The 23,914-nt window shown below is 42.2% G+C and overlaps 1 protein-coding gene across 3 annotated transcripts in view; it reads left to right on the forward strand.

Moving 5' to 3' along the window:
• Positions 1-23,914, forward strand: part of SUGCT (succinyl-CoA:glutarate-CoA transferase) — a 311,799-nt gene that overhangs the window by 257,489 nt on the left and 30,396 nt on the right. For all 3 annotated transcript variants that reach the window (XM_081834820.1, XM_081834815.1, XM_081834816.1), the window contains exon 13: positions 4,053-4,116. In XM_081834820.1, coding sequence (XP_081690946.1) covers positions 4,053-4,116 — 64 coding nt within the window. The remainder of the gene's footprint in view (positions 1-4,052; positions 4,117-23,914) is intronic.

The raw sequence follows: 23,914 nt of genomic DNA on the forward strand, positions 1-23,914 counted from the left end.
TTTCTATTTTACTTAACGTATTTTTCACTCCATAAGACGCACCTGACCATAAGATGCACCTAGTTTTTAGAGGAAAACAAGAAAAAAAATATTCTGAACGAAACAGTGGATGTATGATTTTTGTGGTTCATTCTGTGGCCACAGACATGTGATCTGATGGTGAATTTGGGGTGACCCAATGTAAAAATCCTGAGGATCCATGGGCTTTTACCTCCCCCCTCCCAGGCAGCCTCCTAGTGTCCTTTATCTCTCTTCTGATCCCACCGATCAGCTGTTTCCTTTCAACACTCCCTTCCCTCTTGTTTGCCTTAGTGTCATTTCCTTAGCTGGAGCAGTTTTTTTGCTCCTCCTTTTCTTCTAATTTCTCTCCTTATTGCTTTAGTCTTCCTGTTTCCCCCCTTTGCAAGCTTGCTGTCTTTACCTCCCCCCTCCCAGGCAGCCTCCTTTATCTCTAGTGTCCCTTATCTCTCTCCCTGATCGGCAAACGATCAGCGGCTTTGTTTCGACACCTACTTCCCTCTTTCAAAAAAAAAAAAAAAAAAAGCATGATCTGCTTTTTGCCCCTGGGCAATTCGGCTCCAGGGACCACACATTCACTCCATAAGATGAACAGACATTTCCCCTTACTTTTTAGGAAGAAAAAGTATGGAGCGAAAAATACAGTAATGTATTGTGTGGGGTTTTGTGTCAGTGTCGCTTGTGCGTGTTCGCTTTACTATTCACTTGTGTTCCTTTAGTGGTGAGAAAGGTTGGGGTTGGTCTAGGGTGCGGTTGTTTGTTTGTGACTGGCTGTTGTGAACTTTGTTTTCATGTGTGAGTGGGGTGGGTGGGTGTTTTGGGTCAGGTTAGCCATACTGATTCGTATGCTGTTGGTGGATTCTTGTCGTTGTCTTGTTGGGCTATGTATGTGATAAAATGGAGCCATATCAGGGTGAAGGTGTCTTCTTCCATTTGTCCCAGTGTCTTTTTCAGTTTATTGGTTAATTTTTCTAATAAGGCTGTTTCCCATACTATTTGGTACCATTTGTCCGTGCTTACTCCTGACAGGTCTCTCCAGTGTCTGCTTATGATGTTCTGGTTGCTGAGAGTAGGTGGGTTATGAGTTCTTTGTGATGTGAGTGGGCATTATTCTCTTGGAAGATGTTTAGTAGGGCCAGTTCTGGGGTGAATTTCTAATACTTGCTTGGTTATTTTGCATATTTGTTGTATGGTTGTTATCCAGAATAGTTGGATTTTGGGGCATTCCCACCACATGCAGAGGTATGTACCTGTGGAAATGCATCCTCTCCAGCATTTTGGTGAGGTTCCAGGGTGTATTAGCGCTAGTTGGCAGACTCATTATCTGACAGTATTGCAAGGAAATCAGACATCCAGTGAGGTTCAATTTATTTTCAAATTGTTTGAAATCTTAATTGGGGAATGAAATTTCAGTTAGATAATTTTATTTCATGTTGATTGTATGTAGATGATGCATTGTTAAATCCTGCAACTCCCTGTACAGGGCATCTTTCTTTAGTTTTGCAGGCAAGCAACCTGAATTTATACAATTAAAAAATGAGAAAAGGGATAGTATCTATGAGTATATCAATAGAAATATATCTGTATGTAGATCAATCAAATTATTTTTTTAAAAGCAGAATAAACAATTAGATTGTCCTTATATGGTAGGAAATGTAGTTATGGGGGGATTTTTGTCTTTCTGCAAAGAAACAGTAATAAGGGTTTTAATGCCAACAATTTGAGTTTCAGGCTAATGTTGTCTTTAAGAAGTCTACTGACCTTGCAAATAAACAAAAAAAACGCAAACTCGGTAGTTTCCTTTGCATTCAGAAGTTGGACTGATGGACATCTCGGTTTTGTCTTGGGGAGGATAATAAACTATCGGTTAATGATGAAAGTTTATTTTTCTAACAAGCCAAAAAAATTATGCATGTTAAATTCATGTAGCATATCTGAGTCAAGAAGTGGGGAGATTTGCAGCATGATTCCAAGAGCTTCTCTTGGATCTTTGCAAGACGGAATTGTTGAAAAGAAGTATAATATACATGGAGAGTTTGTTGTTTCTTTTTTTAAAACACACACACACACACCTCACCTCACAATAACTACAGCAATATTCCAAGACAGGTCTGACACATATACTCTTTCTTTATTAAGAGAAAAGATTTGTCTCTTGGCATGTATAACTAGCACACATATTGTACATCAGTCCACTGACTTACTTACTCTGTGGCTGAGATCCAAAGTGTCCAAATGGAAAATAATTGTGCATGAGCACAGAGAGCTGCTCATTACTCTTCCCAGATGCAGCTCCTTGCACCTTCTCCAAAGATATTTCTGAAGGCTAGCCTCCCCCCCCCTGGGGGGGGGCTGCTCAATTGATTTTCAATACAGCATGAAGGCTGCAGCTAGCAGAAGTCAGTAGGATATGCAATGGGTTTGGATGAAACCTGAACTGCAGCAGGTTAATTTGGAGAGATTTAAGGCTTGTCTGAAGCAAAGTAGGGGTTCTCCAAAAGAGTCCAAAGTAGTCTTCCTGAAGCGCTAAGTCCAAGACAAGGACGGCATGTCTCCGGACACGGAGCAATGGTTCCAAACTACAAGAAAGAAGATTCCACCTAAACATTAGGAAGAACTTTCTCACAGTAAGAGCTGTTCGACAGTGGAATTTGCTGCCAAGGAGTGTGGTGGAGTCTCCTTCTTTGGAGGTCTTTAAGCAGAGGCTTGACCACCATATGTCAGGGGTGCTCTGATGGTGTTTCCTGCTTGGCAGGGGGTTGGACTCGATGGCCCTTGTGGTCTCTTCCAACTCTATGATTCTATGATTCTCCTGCAAGCTCTCTTGATTCCAATCAGGGTATATCTTTACCAGGGCTCTTTCCCCCTTTACTTTTAGAAACATTGATTTTTGGGAAGGATTGCTGTTATTTGATCAAAAAACAATTCATAGCCTCAGACTTTGTTCAGCATCATTTCTTAACTCCCGTACTTGTTTGTTTGGAATTGTGCAGGCCAAGAGGCACCTCTAAGATTTCCCAACGAAAGCAAAGCAAAGCCCTTTCCTTCTCCCCAGATTTCAAACGCGCGCACGCACCCCCCCCCCCTTACACAAATGCCCCTGCGCCTTATTTTGCAGAATTTATCTCCTCGGAAAGGGCAACTATGGCTGAAAATTTAATTCAATTCTGTTCAAAGAATAAGGGAGGGAGAATTATAGCAGTTACAATTTCTTAAATAATCAAAATGTAAAGGAAGACTTGAAGGAGAAAATAAATAAATAACACCCGACACTTAATTCTTTGAAATTTGGGAGGCATCATCCACTCAGAAATGGCTTCTATACCTTCGAATTCTATCCAGTTCTGTCAAAAAAGTAAAATAAAAGAAAGGAAAAGTTATAGGCATTTGCTTGCTTGCCAGTGTAACTGAATGGGAAGACGTACAAAGGCTCTAATTTTCTAAGTTTATATGTCAAAAGCCTTACTGAAATCAAGATATAGTATGCTGGCAGCATAAGTCCCTCCCATTCCACATATTGGGTTTAATTGTTCTCTGTCATAAAATAAAGGATGAAATTTCAGTGGCAGTAACAGGGATATTGATGGTGCTAGATTTTTCATTCTTCTTTTGCAATAAAGAGTAATTTAAAATATTACAGCAATACAAAACTGAAATGACAAGCCCCACAACTCCAGTATTTCTCTTTGACAAGTAAAACTACTGCATGAGATTTGTATTTCTTAAATATAATTAATCATATAGCCTACCTAGAGGGAGCCTGTTCATGTAGCACACATTCTACATACAGAGGTCCTTGCCTATTATTTATCAGATATGACATTTGTATTCAAGTATGTGGGTTATAATAACTCAAGCCATCAGCAACAACTGTGAAATACTGGACAACACAGGGACTTCCAGTACTCCATGCATAAAGCAAATATGTATTGTCCTTCCTTAACGGGGCTTAATCATGAACCATACTTTTAGTTGCAGCTTTCTGTATCACTGGGCGATGCTTTTGTTATATATTTGCTGCTTCTTTTTTTTAGGTTCTGCACAATGGACTTGTCATGGAGATGGATCATCCAGCAGTAGGGAAGATAGCCGTTCCAGGTAGGCATATTTCCTTCATTTTTTCATTTTTTTGATGGAAGCCAGCTCCAGAGACTGTTGACCTGAAGCAGGATTATATCTGAGCTAAGGCTGGGCAATATATTGAGATATCATCCCAAACCATAGCTGTCAAGCGTCCCTTATTTGGCGGGACAGTCCCTTATCCCAGCGCCATGTCCCGCTGCTGTCCCTTATTGATGATGTCCCTTAAATTTCCCAGGTTTCAAAGGAAGCAGCTCCTCTCCCTCCCTCCCTCCCTGCCGGCCAGGGAGGAGAGAGGCTCCAACTGTGTTGCTTGGCTGTGTTGCTCACCCAATAAGGAGTCTAAGATTGACTGGGGGGGTGGAGCTTGCATGCCTTGTGCCGATCAAATCGGCCGCGTTGCCTGGGGACTCGCCTTTGCTCAGCGCTTCCCAGCAGAGAGGTGATGGTGGTTTTCCTTGCTGCATCCCCTTTGCCAGGTTGCTGCGCTGTGGGAACCACCACTTGAGGCTTTGTTTGGCTGCTGGTTGACTAAAATCCCTTATTTTGGCTGCTGAGCCCTTATTTTCGAGGCTGCTGGTCCCTTATTTTCAAATCTGTAAGTTGATAGCTATGTCCCAAACTGGTTAGAAGTCCATATGATGATACTGGTTTCATAATTTTTGACCTGGCAATATATTGTGAATCACGATGTATGTGTGTGTGCTCATGCTATGCCAAAATCACGATATGTGAAAAACCTTGAAGCCAGCCAATGCCTCTACAAAGCTCCATCCTTATTTCAGACATTGTGATATATAGGTATATCACGATGTTTAGCTGGCGATATATCGCAGTGTTGAAAACCAGATATTGCCCAGCCCTAATCTGGGCTGCTGTAAGGGAGCTACAGTTTTCAAAGCTTGATTGCTCTTTTTAACTCTCAGTGCTTCATGCACATGATACCAAACACTGAATTAAATTATGACTCTAAAAGGAACCCTGTTTCACATCACAATTGTGAGTTGCTCCTGTACCATGGGAGGGATGAGGTGGTTGTGAGATCAGCAGAGTGTGAATGCACCAGTGAAGCCAATCTGGTCTCCTGCTGGTGTGTTTGAACCGTGCCAACCTCCCTGATGTCTCATTGCTCACTCTCCTGCTAAACAGCAGTGGCTCACCTGTTGGGAGGTCAGGTAAATGCCTCCACTCCATCCGCTTCTAAACACCTTCCGATTTCTTGGTTGGGTCTTGTATGTCTCAGTATTTCTGCTAGCTGAATGGGCATTAGATTGTCATAAGACCACCAGTGAATTGCGTATGTTCTGCAATATCAAATAAGATCTGTTACTTTCCCTGTTAGATTCTCAAGAAGGCAAGCATGCATAAGCTGTTGCCTAGGGTAGTGTGTGTTTCAGCCTAGATCATTTCCTAAGGACCAGGGTCCAGATGTTTCTGAATGATGCTAGAGTTATGAAAGGTTGTTCCATTTTTGTGGTTACAGTCTCCAGCTCTGTTTCTTCTTTGCGCAATAGTTGTCCTGACTTGATGCATACATGGGCCATGTTGCCTGACATAAACTGGGCCTTTATTGGGCAAAATAATTGGCATTGTGCCTCAAAGACAGTGCATTTTCTAGAACTCTTCCAGTAATCTATCTTCCCCAGGAAATAGGCCACTGTACCTGAAACCTCCAGAAAACCATTAAGGGCAGCCCAACAGATGTGGCACTTTGTGTCTAGGCTGTCTTTCCTGTGACCAAGTCTCTCTGATTCCCAGGGAAAAGCAAGGCAAGGAGGTTTGACTTTTGCTTTATGAAAAGGCTCCCTTGAACAAAGTATGGGGACCCCTATCTTGAAAAAAATCTTAGCGTAAGTTTGATGAAATGTTTGTGCTTTGTTTTTATGAATGTTTCTGTTAAACCATCAATGAATGGCAATCCTCAAACCACTTATTCCACAGTAGTCCCTTTGAAGTTAATTGCTTACCCTGGAGTCAGTTGGGCTAATCTGGAAAAAAAAGCAGTGTATATGTGCACATCTGTGTTTGCTTTAGGTTTACCTTGAGCCGTACATAAATTGTGAACTTATGTGTTTGAAAGAAATGGAAAAATATGGCTGAACAACAGAAGGATGGTATTTTTCCTAGTGATATGAAGAAAGGGGGGGGGGTCTCAAAAGTAAGGTGGGACTTTTTCTTGTTATTTTGGTACTGTCACTTCTCAAGTTTAAAGTAAGCATGCTGTGTGGAGCGGGAATGAGAAAAGATCTCTGAGATAAATAATGTTTCCTTTCTTCAAATAGTTTTAGTCTCATAATCAAGATGTGCTCAACCAGGTGAAGCATATTGAGGGCATACAGGAAGGAAAGAGAGAGGGAGAAGGCCAGCATCAAACTGGGGTTCTGCCAAGAGAGATTAAAAATCAAATGTTTGCCTTTTAATCCACTGAGGGAGGCAGCACACTGTGCTTGTGCTCCAGTGGAAATGTAATTAATCAAAAATATGATTTTAATTGGCTAACATCCAGGTTAGATTACTGCAGTGTAGGATACATGGGGCTGCCTTTGAAGATTAACTAAAAACTTAAATAATTTCAGAATGCAGCAATCAGACTATTGACCATAATTGCTTTTTGTTGCTATAATATATTGGCTTCCTGTGTGTTTCCAGACATTACTCAAGCTGCTGAGTTTAACTAATAAAGTCTTCTGTTGGAGACCTGGGTTTCAGAGGGAGCACCTACTTCATGATGACCACACCTGTTTATTAAGAGCAAGTTCCCTCCAAGAACCGGGTCAGCAGGGAGTGACTGAGAAGTGGGGTTGTGCTGTCCCTGGATTTGGTTGCCTGCTGCCCCCTTTGCAGGGTCAAAGCCATTGTATCTGTCTGGTTTAATGAACAACATTTTCCATGTAGTTATTGACTGTAAGCTTGATGCTGCGATCCTTTGTGCACTTACTTGGGAGTAAGCCCTTTTGAGCTCTGTGGGAGTTCCAACCAGGTAGAAATGTGCCAGATTGTGCTGTAAGCCACTTTTGACAACAAATAAGGGGATTTGAACATTTCTATCAACAATTTTAAAAGTTGCTGTTTTGACTTGTGAGGAAGCAAACTAGAACCTGAAATTCAATTCTTTTAGAAGAAAATATTGGGAAGAAATACCTTGCAAATGGCAACAGGAAAAGTACATAAACTTTTCATGTTGTGTGCAGCCCACAATCTATCTTTTGGAAAGAAAATACTCCTCAAGGGACAAGGTTAAACTGCAAGGAGAGGGAAGGGATGAAAAGGAATGTTCTAATGGCTGTCAACAGAGGTAGGAAGAACAGGCAGAAATGTGAGTTTTCGCATAGGTAAACGACAGTACTACCCAAAGCTTAGCTAACTTAAACTTGATTAAAACTCAAAAGCCGTGACAGTGCATTGAAAGTAAAATAAATCATCTTATCCTCTGATAATTTCCCATTTAGAGGAGCCTCTGTAAATGGCTCCTTGAATTGAAGCAGATCACTAAATGGTTCTTTTAGACAGTTGTACTGGAGAAGCACCAGTGTTTTCTTTTGTAACTCGGGATGAATATGCCTGAATATAATGCACTAGTATAGCCATCTCCTGGTGGTATAAAGTACAGAAATAGTTCACTTAGTGTTATCAGCAACCCTTTAAGAGAATTTTCCATTTAGACATTCCTGTGCCATATGATGAAGCCCATGTCTACAAACTTACTGGCAGCCGCCAAATCCAGAGTGACTGATACTTTGCATGTGGTTCCTTTGCCAACCTACAATGCTAAATCTGGATCTGAACTCCATAATGCTATGCATAGGAAGCTGATTTGCTCTCCAAACTTGCTTCATTTCAGATGGTGCTTTTGGGGGAGCCAGAAAAAATGGGTTGTAACAAATTTCCCAGACAGCTGGAAAAGGAACTACCTTTTCTCTATGGAATTATGTTGTTCTGTTGCCATTAGCATAGCATAAAGGCAGTGTTCCCCCTAGATCAGGAATAGGGAGTATTTTTACTCAGCACGTGTTTCGTAATCCCAGTGATGGGACTGAACAGGAAGAGTAGCTTTTCGCAGAGATATTCCAGAGTGTCAGGGCAGGAGGTGTTTATGTCCTGGGCAGCAAAAGAGCCTCACTGGCTCATCATCTCATGTCCAGCTGCCATTTTGAGATAAGGATGGTGCTGAAGGAAGGCTCACATTTAGCAGGATTTTTCCTGTCTAGGCTCATTATTTGCCTGTTTCTATCAGAATGCGGGGACACAAGGAGGTTGATAACAACCACAACTTGTTGAACTGCACCAGAGAGGTCTAGGAGATTAAGGATGAGAGCAGCTGAGCAGCCACAGTAGTGGACCTCATAAAACTCAGATATTCAAATGGAGTCTGAATTGTAGCATCCCTTTTCTTTTGGGATTTCTTACGTAACTTCTATGATTATCTCTTCGTCCAACTGAACCTCTTCAAGGGGAGCAAGAGAAATAATTTCTACCTTCCTTCTATTTTTTTGGTGTTAGACAGAATACAAGACACTCTAACTTCCAGGCAAGACTGTTCAGCAGCCCCCAACACACATTAATTGCATTAATTTGCATTTATACCTGTCAGTCATTTTGCCCCACCTGTCTACATCTTTGTATCTACAGCATCTGACCATCACTGCCAGGAGTAGCCCACACACTGCTTTCCAGATGTTGTTGGACTACAACTCCTGCCATCCCTCACCATTGGCCAGGCTGGTGCTCCTGCTTGGAGTTTGAAATCCAACATCTGCAGGGCACCATGTTGGCCACTCTTGGTCTACACACACACACACACACACACAGAGAGAGAGAGAGAGAGAGAGAGAGAGAGAGAGAGAGAGATGGTGATAATATTGATACATTTGTAGGATTTCATGAGACATCTAGCCATGAAGATTCATTAACATTGCATTTCAGTGATGGCCAGCAGTGGCTCATGTTGTTCCTAGCAGTCACATTAAACTCCAGAAAGAGAAAATAGACTGGGAAATGGTGGTCAGGCTTTTATTGGATAGAATGTAATGGATATACACAATAAAACATAATGTTAGCTATAGGCCTCTTTTATCAGGCTGTTAGCAAATGCGGTGGGGGGCAGAGTGAAGGGGGGGGAGAACTAGATATATGGAGGACGACTAGATATATGGACAGAGACAAATGTTGCTTGAAAAATGTTGCCTTCCATTGAGGGATTTTGCAGGAAATTAAGGAAGTCTGCACTACATGACATTGTTTCCTGCAGCTAGGAGATCTCACACAATAGGAACAACAACAACAGAATTTGCGGGTTCAGAGGGGGGATATATTCCTTTCCATTTGCAGGGAGCACCTCTGCCTGAACTGCTGATCCTGTCTGCTTCTCATCACACATTCCTTTTTTTGTGCATAGCTGATGTTGCTTGAGAAATTTTAATTTCGCTTCACTATTTATGGCACATTGGAGACAAACAGCCTCACCAGCATTACCATTACTTCATTCGTCTTTTTTAGTCATCAGTGCTGACTGCTTATGTCTTTTACATTCACAGGGCTGATTTCAATTTTAAGGAATTCAGTGCCTTTTCAGGAACTCCACAGAAATGATGCATGTCAACTCATTTGGCAGAGCTCTCAAAGCTGGGAGGGAAGGGTGGTGGGGAGAGAAACTTTAATAAATATGTAATAAGGTGACTGACAGTGATTAGTGATCATAGATCCCAAAAAGAGAGGAGAGGGGAGAAAGGAAGACAAAGGCTAAATTGCTGAAAAGTTTTGTTTTTAACTTGCTGTTTTCTATTTTTTGTGGGTGGCAATTTTAAGCGTGGCTTCTGTCTTTTTGCAAATAAATTTTTAATAGCTGCTTATAGCTGCTTCGGGGACTCTTTGAGTTGAGAATTAGAACAAAAGAGTAAAAGATGAGCAAACCTTTTTGAACTTGTAATCTTTTAACTTGGACCACAGCAAGATCTTTTCCTTTTACAGAAATGTGCAATCAGTACCAGAATTCCCTGGAAATGGTACCAGTTCAGATGCAATGCTAAACCATGGCTGGTGTGAAAAGGAGATAGGAAGCATCCACTTCCTGTTTTTAACTACCCATGGTTTATCATTATATCCAGAAACATCAGCTTCAACAGCATAGACCATATCTTTAACTGGGCGTGGGAGAGAGGGCTGGGCTCAACCTCCCTAGAAGGTGATCAGGACTATTGCAACTAGCCATTTGTGTGAGATTTCCCATTGAGGGCTGGGATCTATTCACTCTCTCTAGCACTGCATGTTTCTACCATGCACAGCAGCTATTTTGGTACAGGATTTCTGACCCAATAAGGAAATGCACACGTAGGAGCCAGCTTCCATAAGGCTGCTGCTTTCTGTGGTTTGGGAGCGAGGGAAGGAAATTCTCAGAATGCTCCTCACACAAATTCAATTTAATTCAAATGGGACTAGCAGGCGACAAGACTTCAGTGGAATGTGGACTCTGATTCTTTAGATTTATGAAATTATTATTATTTTACTTCTTGTCTTACTTACAAATTGCTTTGAGTCACAACAAGGCTTACCAGACGCTTTAAAACTTTGTTGTGTTGATCATGCTAATAGAAAGTTGCTGCTGTTTAGTCACATGGCAGTGTAGGGATTCAGTCCCTCAAACAACACAGGACGTCAAGTCTCTCCTAGGGGGGTTAGAAAAGAAATGCAACTGGGGTGTGTTTTCTCTTCCAGTATGTTTCTCTAGTGTGTGTTCCTTCATTTCTCCCAAGGGAAAAATTAGTGTGCTTTAGGTTGCAATCCTATACCAATTCACCCAGGACAGTTCACACATCTCTGTGCTGGAAGGTGTGTGGGCTCAGGTTAGAGTTTTCTAAACAGGCATGGGAAATGCTTGGTAAATTTCTCAGGTGCTTCCAGAAAAGAGCTTATTGTGGAGTCAGTGCTGGTCACGCACACAAGTTTTCTGCAAACAAGTGTCTACATGATGTTGTTGTCAGCAAAATACCCTCCACATTTCCTCTTGCCAAAGTAAATCTGATGAATAAAAATCCCCCATTAGATACCTGCTGTCAATGTTATATGTGAAAGCTCATTAGGACCCTATTTTGGGGTAGTTTGTTGTAAGTGTGTGACATTTTGGTGTGGTGGCCTCTAAAGCCACACCATACTTCTGTTTGCTCCTCACCTGAGCACAACTAGCCATGTTATTATCTGCAGCCCTAGTGATATGGATGTGCCTTTTCCCACCAACTGCCACATTCAACCCAGTGAGCCGTGTTGGTCTTACGCAGTCGAAATTAAAAAAAAATTAAAAATTGTCCAGTAGCACCTTAGAGACCAACTAAGTTTGTTCTAGGCATAAGATTTAGTGTGCATGCACACAAAAGCTTATACCCAGAACAAACTTAAGGTAAAGGTAAAGGTAAAGGGACCCCTCACCGTTAGGTCCAATTGCAGACGACTCTGGGGTTGCGGCGCTCATCTTGCTTTGCTGGCCAAGGGAGCCGGCGTTTGTCCGCAGACAGCTTCCAGGTCATGTGGCCAGCATGACTAAGCTGCTTCTGGAGAACCAGAGCAGCACGCGGAAACACCATTTACCTTCCCGTCAGAGAGGTACCTATTTATCTACTTGCACTTGACGTGCTTTCGAACTGCTAGGTTGACAGGAGCAGGGACAGTTAGTTGGTCTCTAAGGTGCTATTGGACAATTTTTTAATTTATTTCAACTGCATACATCATGTTCATTTTAAAGAGAGAGAGAGAGAGAGAGAGAGAGGCCTTCTACAAGTCCTCTTTATCATCATTGGGCAGGCCTTAGATGGATAAATATGACTTTCCTGCAAGACCACAGTACTAATGGTATTATGAGTATGCATACATTTGTTTCTAGAGCTAAAGCTCAACTGAAGGAATGTTTTCTTACTAATTTCTGCAAACAGTATAAATTGTATGTGTTCCTCTGTATGTGTCTGTGTGCACATGCATGCACGAACACACATGCGTGCGCGCGCGCGCACACACACACACACACACACACACAGAGAGAGAGAGAGAGTAATTCACATTACTTTATCTCAAAAAGCAAATTCCTTCAACTCTTGAATGGTAACATTTATTTTTCTCCATCAACCATGTGTTTCTGCCTGTTTTTGTTTTAACTGTATGGTTTAGATTGTACTATCAACATTTCCTGGGGTGCCAATTAGCAAAGAAGAGCTGTTTTTACTTCATTGTGTTTTAAATCTTAATAAAACCAAGGAAGCTGAGTTTGTTTGACAGATCTTCCTGCTGAGAAATATGCCCACCAAAGATGACATGTTCAATGGGAATGTTTATTCATAGGAATCCAATTATTTCAGGAGTAAACATTTTTAATAGGCCTGCACCTTTATCCCAAACATTTGTACTGGTGTTGCTGTCTGCAGTGTTAATCACTGACATTGTGTAATCCTGTTGAGTTTTATTGTTATCGTGTGTTTTTTCAACCATGTATATATGGTGCAGGCCAGTCCAGCTATCCTATGCATAAACAAACAAAAGAAGAGCAATCCTTGTTTTATCACGATTGCCTGCCACCCTGACATATCATTCCACATGATGCTCTGACATCAGCAGCCACTGCATCTCACCCTAGATCTTAACTTGGACTGTTTCTGTGTTCCTAAAGTTTCACCAAGCACTTTCCTCTTCTTCCCTGTGACAAACTCAGCCAGGTGCTTAGCTGATCCTTAGTGGGCTGTTGTAAAACATGCATGCGGGCCTCGTGTGCATTGTAAAATAACCAAATTACTTCAACACACATACATTTCAAGTATCGTTATGATCTTTCATAATTAGTGAGTAGGAAAAATGTTTTCCACTGCCTGCAGTGAAGCTCCATACCATTAAAAATAAGGACATGTTTTCAATATTTAGATAATTTCACTTTAGTGTTAAAGGCAGTGGAGGTTGACTAGATGCATTCTTTCATGCACTCCCCACATATTTCTTCCAAATGGAGACCAGCACAAACCCGTCCCCTAAGAACAGAAACGAGGCATGGAAATTTACAGTTCAGGGATCTTCGTGCATTTGCAAAATGTTGCACAGGCTTTTATTTGGATTCCCACCCTTTCCCCCCTTTATTCACATTAAAAGCTGGACTTTTAAAATAAGTGTGAGAACTCAAATATAGTCAGAGCCTGTTCCATTCATTGCTTTTAAATTAATATGGAACACAAATAGAATCATAGAGTTGGAAGAGACCACAAGGGCCATGGAGTCCAACCCCCTGCCAAGCAGGAAACACCATCAGAGCACTCCTGAAATATAGTTGTCAAGCCTCTGCTTAAAGACCTCCAAAGAAGGAGACTCCTTGGCAGCAAATTCCACTGTCGAACAGCTCTTACTGTCAGGAAGTTCTTCCTAATGTTTAGGTGGAATCTTCTTTCTTGTAGTTTGGATCCATTGCTCCGTGCCCGCTTCTCTGGAGCAGCAGAAAGCAACCTTTCTCCCTCCTCTATGTGACATCCTTTTATATATTTGAACATGGCTATCATATCACCCCTTAACCTCCTCTTCTCCAGGCTAAACATGCCCAGCTCCCTTAGCCATTCCTCATAAGGCATCGTTTCCAGGCCTTTGACCATTTTGGTTGCCCTCCTCTGGACACGTTCCAGTTTGTCAGTGTCCTTCTTGAACTGTGGTGCCCAGAACTGGACACAGTACTCCAGGTGAGGTCTGACCAGAGCAGAATACAGTGGCACTATTACTTCCCTGTGCAATCCTACCAGACCAGACCAGACCCACCCACCTCCAAAACCCAATGTCAGCAACAACGTGTTGTCAGAATCCCATCCATCTCAGATTCAAGGGAGACCTCTGAAGAAAAGGCATGGGATTATGTGTAGTACAGCTGGGGGACCTGGAAAACCCCACAAAACTCCCAGAAGTGCCTTGGCTCAGGAAACCGCTCCCAATGACTCATCCAATCACAGCCTTGATCCTCAGTTCTCCTTCTTCATCACCCAAACCTCAAAAGCAAAGGTTGCAACAGACTTGGTGGAAAGACCAGATTCAACTCATGTGCACTGGAGGAGGGAGAAGACTCAGCTGTGAAGAGTGACCCATCAGATGGCCAGAAAGTGGAGGAGCTAATAGGATATGCACCTCTCAGATGCTTCTGGACCCTTTTTGCTACTTTAACAGCTCCTTACTGTGCTCCTTAGTGTCCAGATTACTTTCTCACCTCCAGAAATCCCCGGCTCAGCTCCCGTTCTCACTCCAATACCAGTGCCAACACCTTTACTAGGTCCTGGCTTTCAGGACAGACAATCAAACAAAATGAGTCTCATCCAAAACTGCATTTCTTGCTGACTCACTTGCTATGTGATGAAAACATTTGTCATTTATATAGCAATCTTTGATTGCTTTAACCTTCTTTGTACACTTTAACCCTTACAAAATAGGTCAGTGTTGTTTTCCCTTTAGTGGTGGGGGATGGGCTGAAGTGGGAAGAATAGTGACTTGCCTCAAGTCCAGGCATAGGCAAACTTGGCCCTCCAGATGTTTTGGGACTACAACTCCCATCATCCCTGGCTAACAGGACCAGTGGTCAGGGATGATAATAATATAATTTATTTTTTTATTTATACCCCACCCTCCCCAGCCAAGGCCGGGCTCAGAGTGGCTTACAAGCAATAATAAAAACAAGTTGAGTGATTACAACTTAAAAAACAAAATTAAAATACAACATTAAAATATTGAAACATTAAAATATTAAAATGTAGCCTCATCACAGGAGGAGAAGGAAAAGAAAAAAGAAAGAGAGGGAGGGAATCAAATTGGCTCCAAGCCAAAGGCCAGGCGGAACAACTTTGTCTTACAGGCCCTGCGGAAAGAAATCAGATCCCGCAGGGCCCAGGTCTCATGAGGCAGAGCGTTCCACCAGACCGGAGCCAGAGTTGAAAAGGCCCTGGCTCTGGTTGAAGCCAATCTAACTTCCCTAGGGCCCGGGACCACTAGGGTGTTGCTATTTATGGACCTTGAGGCTCTCCGTGGGGCAGACCAGGAGAAGCGGTCCCGTAGGTACGAGGGTCCTAGGCCGTGATGGGCTTTAAAGGTCAAAACCAGCACCTTAAATCTGACCCTGTACTCCACCGGGAGCCAGTGCAGCTGGAAAAGAGAGAGAGATGGGAGTTGTAGTCCCAAAACATATGGAGGGCCAAGTTTGCCTACACCTGCTCAAGGCCCATTGTGAGTCCATGACTGCAGTGAGTTTTGAAGGGGGAATTCTCTGGCTCACACACTTAACAGCAAGGGTGCAATCAGCTGATGTCAAGCTGCGTGCAAGTGAAACACTGGCCCAGTTTGGACATATACTTGGAGATGGTTTAGTGCTATATGAATAAGCCTGCCTGGACCTCAAGCTCAGGTACTCCTCCCTCCATTCTCATCCTCTGATCTGTTTCATCTCTTTGCAGAAGCTGATTGTCATTTGAAAAAGAGAAAAAGTGAGCAAAGCTATAATTGGAGGGATGGGGAACTATCTGAGGCAGTAGGTCTTCAAATACCAGTTGCTGGGAAGGACAAGTAAGGAGAGTGCTGTTGCACTCAGGTCCTCTGATGGACTTCCCCTGGGCATCTGGTTGGTCACCATGAAAATAGGATGCTGGACTAGATGACCTTGTCTAGCTTGGCTCTTACTACATGAGGACCACACCTGTAGATCCAAAGCAGGCCTGTCTTTCACAACATCTGATTCTGACCATGAGGCTGGAGGAACATGACCCTCTTGGGAGAGGCCATGTGGGGCCTGTCTCAGAGCTCTGACTTGGTAATGGTGCTACTGGCTCTGACTTAACTATCCTTGAGGAATTTTATCTTCATGAATTCTGAAATGAGCCGGCCTGATACAAACCTCCCAGGCTAATGTGTGGATTGGAAGTTTCATACTTCCTGAATGTTCTGGTGCGGTTTTGGCTACATATTATGACACGCATAAAAATGTGTATTTTGAGAGAAAGTCATTAAAAATACATATTTAAATGGAAATTCTTGTGCAGAGTTCACTTTCTTGAAAATCAATAATAGCAGATTAGTACAGCAGTGGGGTGAAACAAGCTAGCAATTGAATACATGCAACAGTAATAGACTGATGCATCAGTCCGAACTCTGACTTATATTCATGGGATAAATAAATGTATCTGTTTTTATTGACTGGGGCCCTAGTGGAATTTTGTAGCCATTCTGTGTTAAGAAGTTGCACATATTAGATAACCTGCCCACCCCCCCACCCCCCATGGTCACATTTGGACTCAGTAAGTTTGCAAAAAGAGGGATTCTGGCCAGCATTCAAGATTCTGTGTTTGTGGCCACTGTGGGGAACATAGAAGGTAAGGATGAGGCATAGGATTTAATAGTGGTAATATATTTACTTTTGCTACTTTCCTAGCTTGCTAGTCAAAGTTTAGTGGTGTAATTCCTGAAAGAGAATTTTTACTTCCTGGCTTTCATTTGCTCCACAAATCAAAGTCCCCATAAACTCTGCTGTAGGATCTATTCAATCCCTGTTTTTATACCTGCAAATGTTTTTAGTTTAGCAGGCAGCTCTTGGGTTCTCCTTTTCCTTAGGATTCTCTGACAGCGATCATTCAGGTTATTGGCTTTGTCTTTGCCCCTCCATTTCTACTGGGTCTACTAGGGTTTTAGAGATCAAGGACCTGCTAGATAAAGAATGGTTCTGGTCTGCAGCATAAGCAGTGAGCTTGGCAATTAAGAACGGAGTAATGTCTATTTTGTATTGAAATGCTGTTTTAAATTAACCAATCACACAATCGCAGGCAGGCAGTTATATTTAATACCACAGTTATTTCTGGGTAGACAGATATAATTTGTGTACTATTCAAACAGCCTTTGAAAGACTTATGAGTTTTGATTATGTGCTGGCTTATCCTCCAAGCTCAGATTTCCAATCTTTTCTAAATACAGCAACTGTGAAATGTAATGACTGAGGCATGTTGGCATAAAACACAGATTTGTCCTAAACTTCCTGATATAATGGATATAGCCTGCTTGCCAGCTGTGTTCTCCCACTTTGTAACATTTAGCTTGAATAAAAAAATAAATTATAAAAAATACTAATTTGGAGCAGGTACTAGCTATATATTGATATAGTCAGTGCAATAACAAGGTGCAATAACTAAGGTTCTTTCCAGGCCCCTTTCACTTCACTGTTGCACAGTAAAAGTGCAATGGAACCAAGTTCTTTTGAGATAGTTAAGAACATGTTAAATTTCTCATTGACATCAGTGGGATTTATATGTGCTTAACTTTGGTTGGACTGTGCTATGAATATGCAGCTATGACTCTTCTGCAAGGATTCAAAGATCTTCCCTTAAGGTTAAACTTGCAATTTCCTAGCATTCACACTACAGATGTTTTGTTGTGTTGAAATGTTGAACCTTCCCTGTTTAGTGCAGTTGGTACAGATGTGATGTGCGGAGGAATGCAGTCGCTCAGTTATCAGGGTGCAAGGGGGAGACCCTAATATTTGTAAATATTTAGGGAAAACCCCTATTGGGATGGAGGGAACACCACAAATAACCCAATGAAATCCGAGTGTGCTTAATGTCCACAGAATGCTGGCTGGCTGTAGTGGGCTGAGTGTGGAGGAACAGAAAACCAGGGAGTAGATGAATGGAATGGAATGGAATGGAGTCTCTGCAATCTTAAACAGGGAGCTGAGCTGGCTGATAAGATTTTGCCTCTGTCTCCAAGATGCACTGTTAGATGCTGCATACAGACCCACCCTACTCTCTCCCACTTGCTTGCCCAGTCCCGTCGCTCTGTACCCCAAACATGTGGATGGCTGCGCCTGCCCTGCTCTTCGAAAGGTGGGTTAACTCGTATCTAGCTGTGCACCTTGGAGCTGTGCTATGAACTCCTGAACTGTGGAATCTGTTACCTGATCTAAGCTACGTAGTGATTTTTGGACTAAAGCCTCCAGAAATAATTGAGCTGAGAATTTGAGTCCAGGTGATTTGAGTGAAATCAAGTGATACAGACAGCACTCTGAGAAGCAAAGATCCACAGAGCACTCCCTCTGATTTTGTTAAAAAGTAGACATGTTGGGTGACTGCTGCTGACAGGGTACAGTCATTTGGGGTTCCCAGGCTGTAGAGCCGCGGACCTGTGACTCCTCACCTGACCCTAGCAGCTCACTCTTGGTTGTGACCCTTTAAAAATGTGGAAAAACATTTTGGAGACTGAGCCTACCCAAAGCAATATAAAGTGAAACTGATAAGTGGCGTCTGTGGACTTTGCTTGAAACTTTAACTGGTTCTCACATGCATCAAACCTGGCTTGATTTCTTTGTTTGATTATGATACACTTGATGATAAGCAGTTGAGTGTGTGATGTTACCAATGAAGAACATGACAATATCTGAGGTGAAATGCACATTTTATCTGTGGTAGTATACTGTGACGGTGAGTTTATTTGTGTTAGGGATGAATGGATTTTCCTTGTTCTCTGTCTTTATTATTCAGTGGGCATGCTCTGTGTCCAGGGCAGCTGTTTACCAGCTCCATCTGGTACGTAGGCTGAGACCCTATCTGCCTGCGGACTGTCTCGCCAGAGTGGTGCATGCTCTGGTTATCTCCCGCTTGGACTACTGCAATGCACTCTACGTGGGGCTACCTTTGAAGGTGACTCGGAAACTACAACTAATCCAGAATGCGGCAGCTAGACTGGTGACTGGGGGCGGCCGCCGAGACCATATAACACCGGTCTTGAAAGACCTACATTGGCTCCCAGTACGTTTCCGAGCACAATTCAAAGTGTTGGTGCTGACCTTTAAAGCCCTAAACGGCCTCGGTCCAGTATACCTGAAGGAGCGTCTCCACCCCCATCATTCTGCCCGGACGCTGAGGTCCAGCGCCGAGGGCCTTCTGGTGGTTCCCTCATTGCGAGAAGCAAAGCTACAGGGAACCAGGCAGAGGGCCTTCTCGGTAGTGGTGCCTGCCCTGTGGAATGCCCTTCCAGCAGATGTCAAAGCGATAAACAACTACCTGACATTCAGAAGACATCTTAAGGCAGCCCTGTTCAGGGAAGTTTTTAACGTGTGATATTTTACTGTATTTCTGGTTTTTATGGAAGCCGCCCAGAGTGGCTGGGGAGGCCCAGCCAGATGGGCGGGGTATAAATAATAAATTATTATTATTATTATTATTATTATTATTATTATTATTATTATTCTAACTAAACTCTGGTTTAACCAGGGTGATGTCTAAAATTAATTCTGGAACTGAAGCGTGTATAATTTGCCAAAATGTTCCACCCTCCAGTGTTAACAATGAACATTAAAAAAAAAAAAAGAGTTCTGTTTTGTTGATAATGCATTGTAGAATACCATACAAAAAGTATCTTAATCCTTGGGAGAACAGAGGGGAGCCGCAACCCCGGGACTTTTTTCAGAGCAGGAGTGATGATGCCGTTTGCCAGAACATTAGCGGAATTAATGAAACCGCCTTCCTCTGGTAAGTAAACCAGGTGATGAGGAGGCATTTATGTTTGTTTGTGACCGATTAGCCTAGAGAAAACTGGTGAATGAGGAAAATAGCAAGTTGGAGGCTTGCTACTTTACTTTCTTTTCTTTAGCAAAATGAGCTGTTTAAATGCTGACACTTCTTCATAGGACTGTTTGCATTTCAGCTGGCCAAAGATCTTTTGCTAAAGTTCAGTGTGTTTTACAAGTTGAACCTATGCAGTCAGAAGGACACACAACAAAGTTTAATGGAATTTACTCAAGAAGCTCTGTACAGGATTATGGTCATGCTGATCCTAATAAATTGGGTATGATGCTAAGTATTGCAGCACTTTGGGGGGGTAGTTTATAATAATGGATCAACACAGCTGCCTATGTTTTTGGACTCTCCTTAGGGACATGGAAAAGGGGGTCGTGATGAGCTTCTGCATTTCAACATTTGCCACAACTGTAAATGTCACATCACATCAATATGGCTTTTTTCCTGATTCTTTTTTTTAAAAAAAAATCAGTAGAGATATACTACACACCAATAATGAGCGGGGAATTTTCTTCAGAATAAACTGAAGAATACAAAAGTCAAAAGTTGCTGCAGTAACCTGCAATCAACAGCACCCTATAGAAAATTCAGAAAGAAAGAAAAAATAAAACAGAGGATTCCTATTACAGATAGGATTCCTACTACATTGGTTCCATCAGTTAACCAATTAACCAATTAAGACCAGTTAACTTGGAACACCAAAATCTTTTTTGGAAGTACAAGTGGAGCCAACAACAAACTTTTGCAGTGTGGAATGCACCCTGTTCAGGATTCCAGTCCCTTCCCCTGAGTTTCCCCTTCCAAACTTCTGCAAAACTTGGGGCTTCCTCAAGGCTTCTGATGCCTGCATGGGTGGTGCAGTTTTGACTACAAAAGCAATGGCACTCTTAGCTCAAACTTCAGAAATAGAAGAAATGGTGTAAATTAATAGATTTATGTGCTCTAATGCACTCGTTTAGAATATATAGCAGGTAGAATGCATTTTCCTTTCTTTGTGCTCCCAAGGTTTAAAAAAAACTGTAGATGATTCCCACAAATGCAGATGGCAACATTTATATTCCTGAGCAGCCCATCTCCATGTCATTTTGGTTCCAGTATTCAGCCTGCAACACCCTTCCACTGGACAATCTGTTTGGCTCTCCAGGTGTCCCCACATGCTGTTGAAATGAATGTAGTGTAGATTCTCCAATTGACAATACCACAACTGTGTGTTGACAAGCAAGGTGGGATTCATGATGGATCCCTTGAGGAAGATTAGAGCATATCCTTTCACAATAATATCTCACATGGTGGGTGGGGACTTTTCTGTTTATCTGTGTTCAGCTCACATACCTACAGGATCACTTTGGAATGCACTCCCTGGTATTAAAGGCAGAGTATATATTTTTACCTTATGCATTTGGTACATTAAATACAATGTAGGAGTAATATGAATTTCACAGGACATTTATAGGGACCTAAAGTGGGAATGTGAAATAGAGGCGCATTTAGACTGTGCAAAGGATGTCTGAAAGGGCAATGACTGTAGACAGGAAAAGGGAACTGTGCAGACAAATTAAAAATGGTATTAAAAGTGACAACGGTCAACTGACCTTTTTAATGTCTGCATTTAATTTGTGTCGCAGTTTGGCATATTCTTAGCTACAACCAGCTACTGCAGAACAGAAAGTCTTACCCATATTATTATATTGGTTGATTTAAAAAAATATGCCAGAACACATAGGCAGAGCTACACTGTTTTTTTGGAAGGATGGGAAGTTTCTTGAAGCTGCCCTGTGGATACCTCCTATAGCGCTTTTAGAATTCTTGTATGCCACTTGATCTTTATCAGTTTGGGAAGTGTGCTGGTTCTTACGGATGCTGAAGGTAAGAAGGTGAAATCAAATGCAGCCTGGGATAGGGCCACTCTTTCCAGCAAGAAAAGGGAATTGGCTTTGGACAAAACCAACTTCATTTTCTTTAAGGGGTTATATTTGAGAATTTACACGTAGTGCACACCTTCAATAAAGGAATTTTGGCTATTCGCAGTTGCCCATAACTAATAATTGCCATACTATAACAGGAAGATAAGCATATTTAGGTCCCAAGTGATTGTTTGCTCTGGTTCGCCAGAAGCGGCTTAGTCATGCTGGCCACATGACCTGGAAGCTGTACATCGGCTCCCTCAGCCAATAAAGTGAGATGAGTGCCACAACCCCAGAGTCGTTCACTGGTCAGGGATCCCTTTACCTTTAAGTGTAGGAGAAGGGATGAAGAGAGAGAACTGAGGCTGTCACAGAGCCTAGAACAGGGGTGCAGAAGTTGTGGCCTTCCAGCTGTTTTTTGACTCTAGCTCCAATCAGTCTCAGGCTGCATGGCCTATGGTCAGGGGTGCTTAGAGTTGTGGTCCAACAATATCTAGATGACCACAGGTTCCTCGTTCCTGGCCTAAAACTATCCTTAGGTAGAGAGGGAATACCATTGTCAGGGCTGATATTCCAGCCTGATCATTCAGCCCCAAATGCAAACAGAAAGACTAGCCTTGGCTGGGGCAAGGGTAGGGGGCAGAGAGCTGAGGTTCTTGGCCTTGACCTTCCTCAGATCTTGTAGCCACAACCTCTGAGGCCTTTAGCTGAAGCTCCCCCTCCTCAAGCAGTTCCCCAAATAGCCTTTACTGTATAGGTAACAATTGAGTTTCAACTTTACTGGATCGTCCCTTCCCCTTGAACTTTCTACCATCTGTTGTAGAGTGAATATGGGATGCAAGCTTGGTAGCCAATTGCCTGCTACCCCACACAAGGACTATTTCCCATGTGGGGTTATTTTCAGGAAAGAATATTGAACGTATAGTTATATTTAAAATACACCTCCCCCAGAAATGCAAATGGGACAAAGCTACCTTTTCATTAAAGACGTTTAAAAGTTTTACTCTAAAGAGATCAGGCAGATTCATGGAATAGAGCAAAACCAAGTCCACATAATATGGCTGTGAGCTAAGAGTAAACCACATGCTGGTGCCAAGTAAGTGTTGGAAATTATTCTCCTCTGCTGACAGTACCCTCATTACTGATTGTGCAAAGTAATTTATCAGACATTTCTTAAAATAAACCATTCGTTTATGCTAATAGGACTTGGCAGGGGGGAAAAATTGGCAGGACTTGAAGTTCATGGTGTTTTGGCTTTTGCAAACAAAAACTACAATAGTTCTGAGCATTTTGAGGAAACCGTTACCAGAGGCACGCATGCAGTTGAGTAAAGCGACGACTAATTGTGTAATTTTGAGATGGGAGGATGGGATATAATTCATCTGATAAGTTGACATGACAAATCACTTGCCAGAAAGTTGGGGTGGATTTCGCCTTTCTGCACTCTGCACTTATTCAGCTTTAGGTATGAATAATTCAACTCTTAACATCTGCCCCATGATTCTTACCTATTTTTTTTTTTTGTATCTAATTTTGAATATCTCATTGAACTTGGTTTCTTTTCGTCTCTCTCTCTCTCTCTCTCTCTCTCTCACACACACACACACAGAGAGAGAGAGAGAGAGAGAGAGAGAGAGAGAGAGACTGCATGCTTTGGGCTTGATTACGTCAACATTTACACATGAGAACGAACTCTCAGGGTGTTCAGTGCAATCTTACATGTTGCTCTTGTAGAATAGTTCTGTGCAGAATGACACTTACCCAAATCAATGTTTGTTTTGTCTGTTTTTATCACTTCTAACCAAATGGTTCCCACTAAAAATGTAATGGTTTTCCACAAAGAAATCATCTGAAAATAAACCGGCAAAAAACCTGGACTTTGAATATACTGTCCTGTTTCTCCCCACCCTTGAGAGAAACTAAGTATCTAAAATAGACAGATTTGTCCATCCCTAGAAGGAGCCAAAGTTAAAACAAATAGCTGCCTCTGGGTGGCCAGGTAGGTGATCCTAAGGGCTTGGGATATTGGTCACTCTCAGTGGAGACGGACCCTGATGCCAGACCCCAGTGTCTACGAAAGATTAATTTTAAAATCCTTCATGTGAAAATCCCAGTGCGATGCCATTTCAGAAAATCATATGCGGAGAGTCATTCTTTGGATCTGCTCTTGGATGTATTTAAGATTTAAATTGCTAAAAAGCAGCTTATTTTAAGATCACTTGTTGTGGTTACTTTTTATATAAATAGCCAGAAATAGAGGTATGCTAGAAGAACAACAACATGTGGTTCCCTTCTCTCCCCCCTCCCGCTTTTATGGCACCTCTGATGCAGTTTTTGAAAACATTTTCCCCCCTCGGTGTATTAAAA

Source organism: Podarcis erhardii (assembly GCF_964252035.2).
Source record: "Podarcis erhardii genome assembly, chromosome: 12".
In the NCBI taxonomy this organism is placed as follows: Eukaryota; Metazoa; Chordata; class Lepidosauria; order Squamata; family Lacertidae; genus Podarcis; species Podarcis erhardii.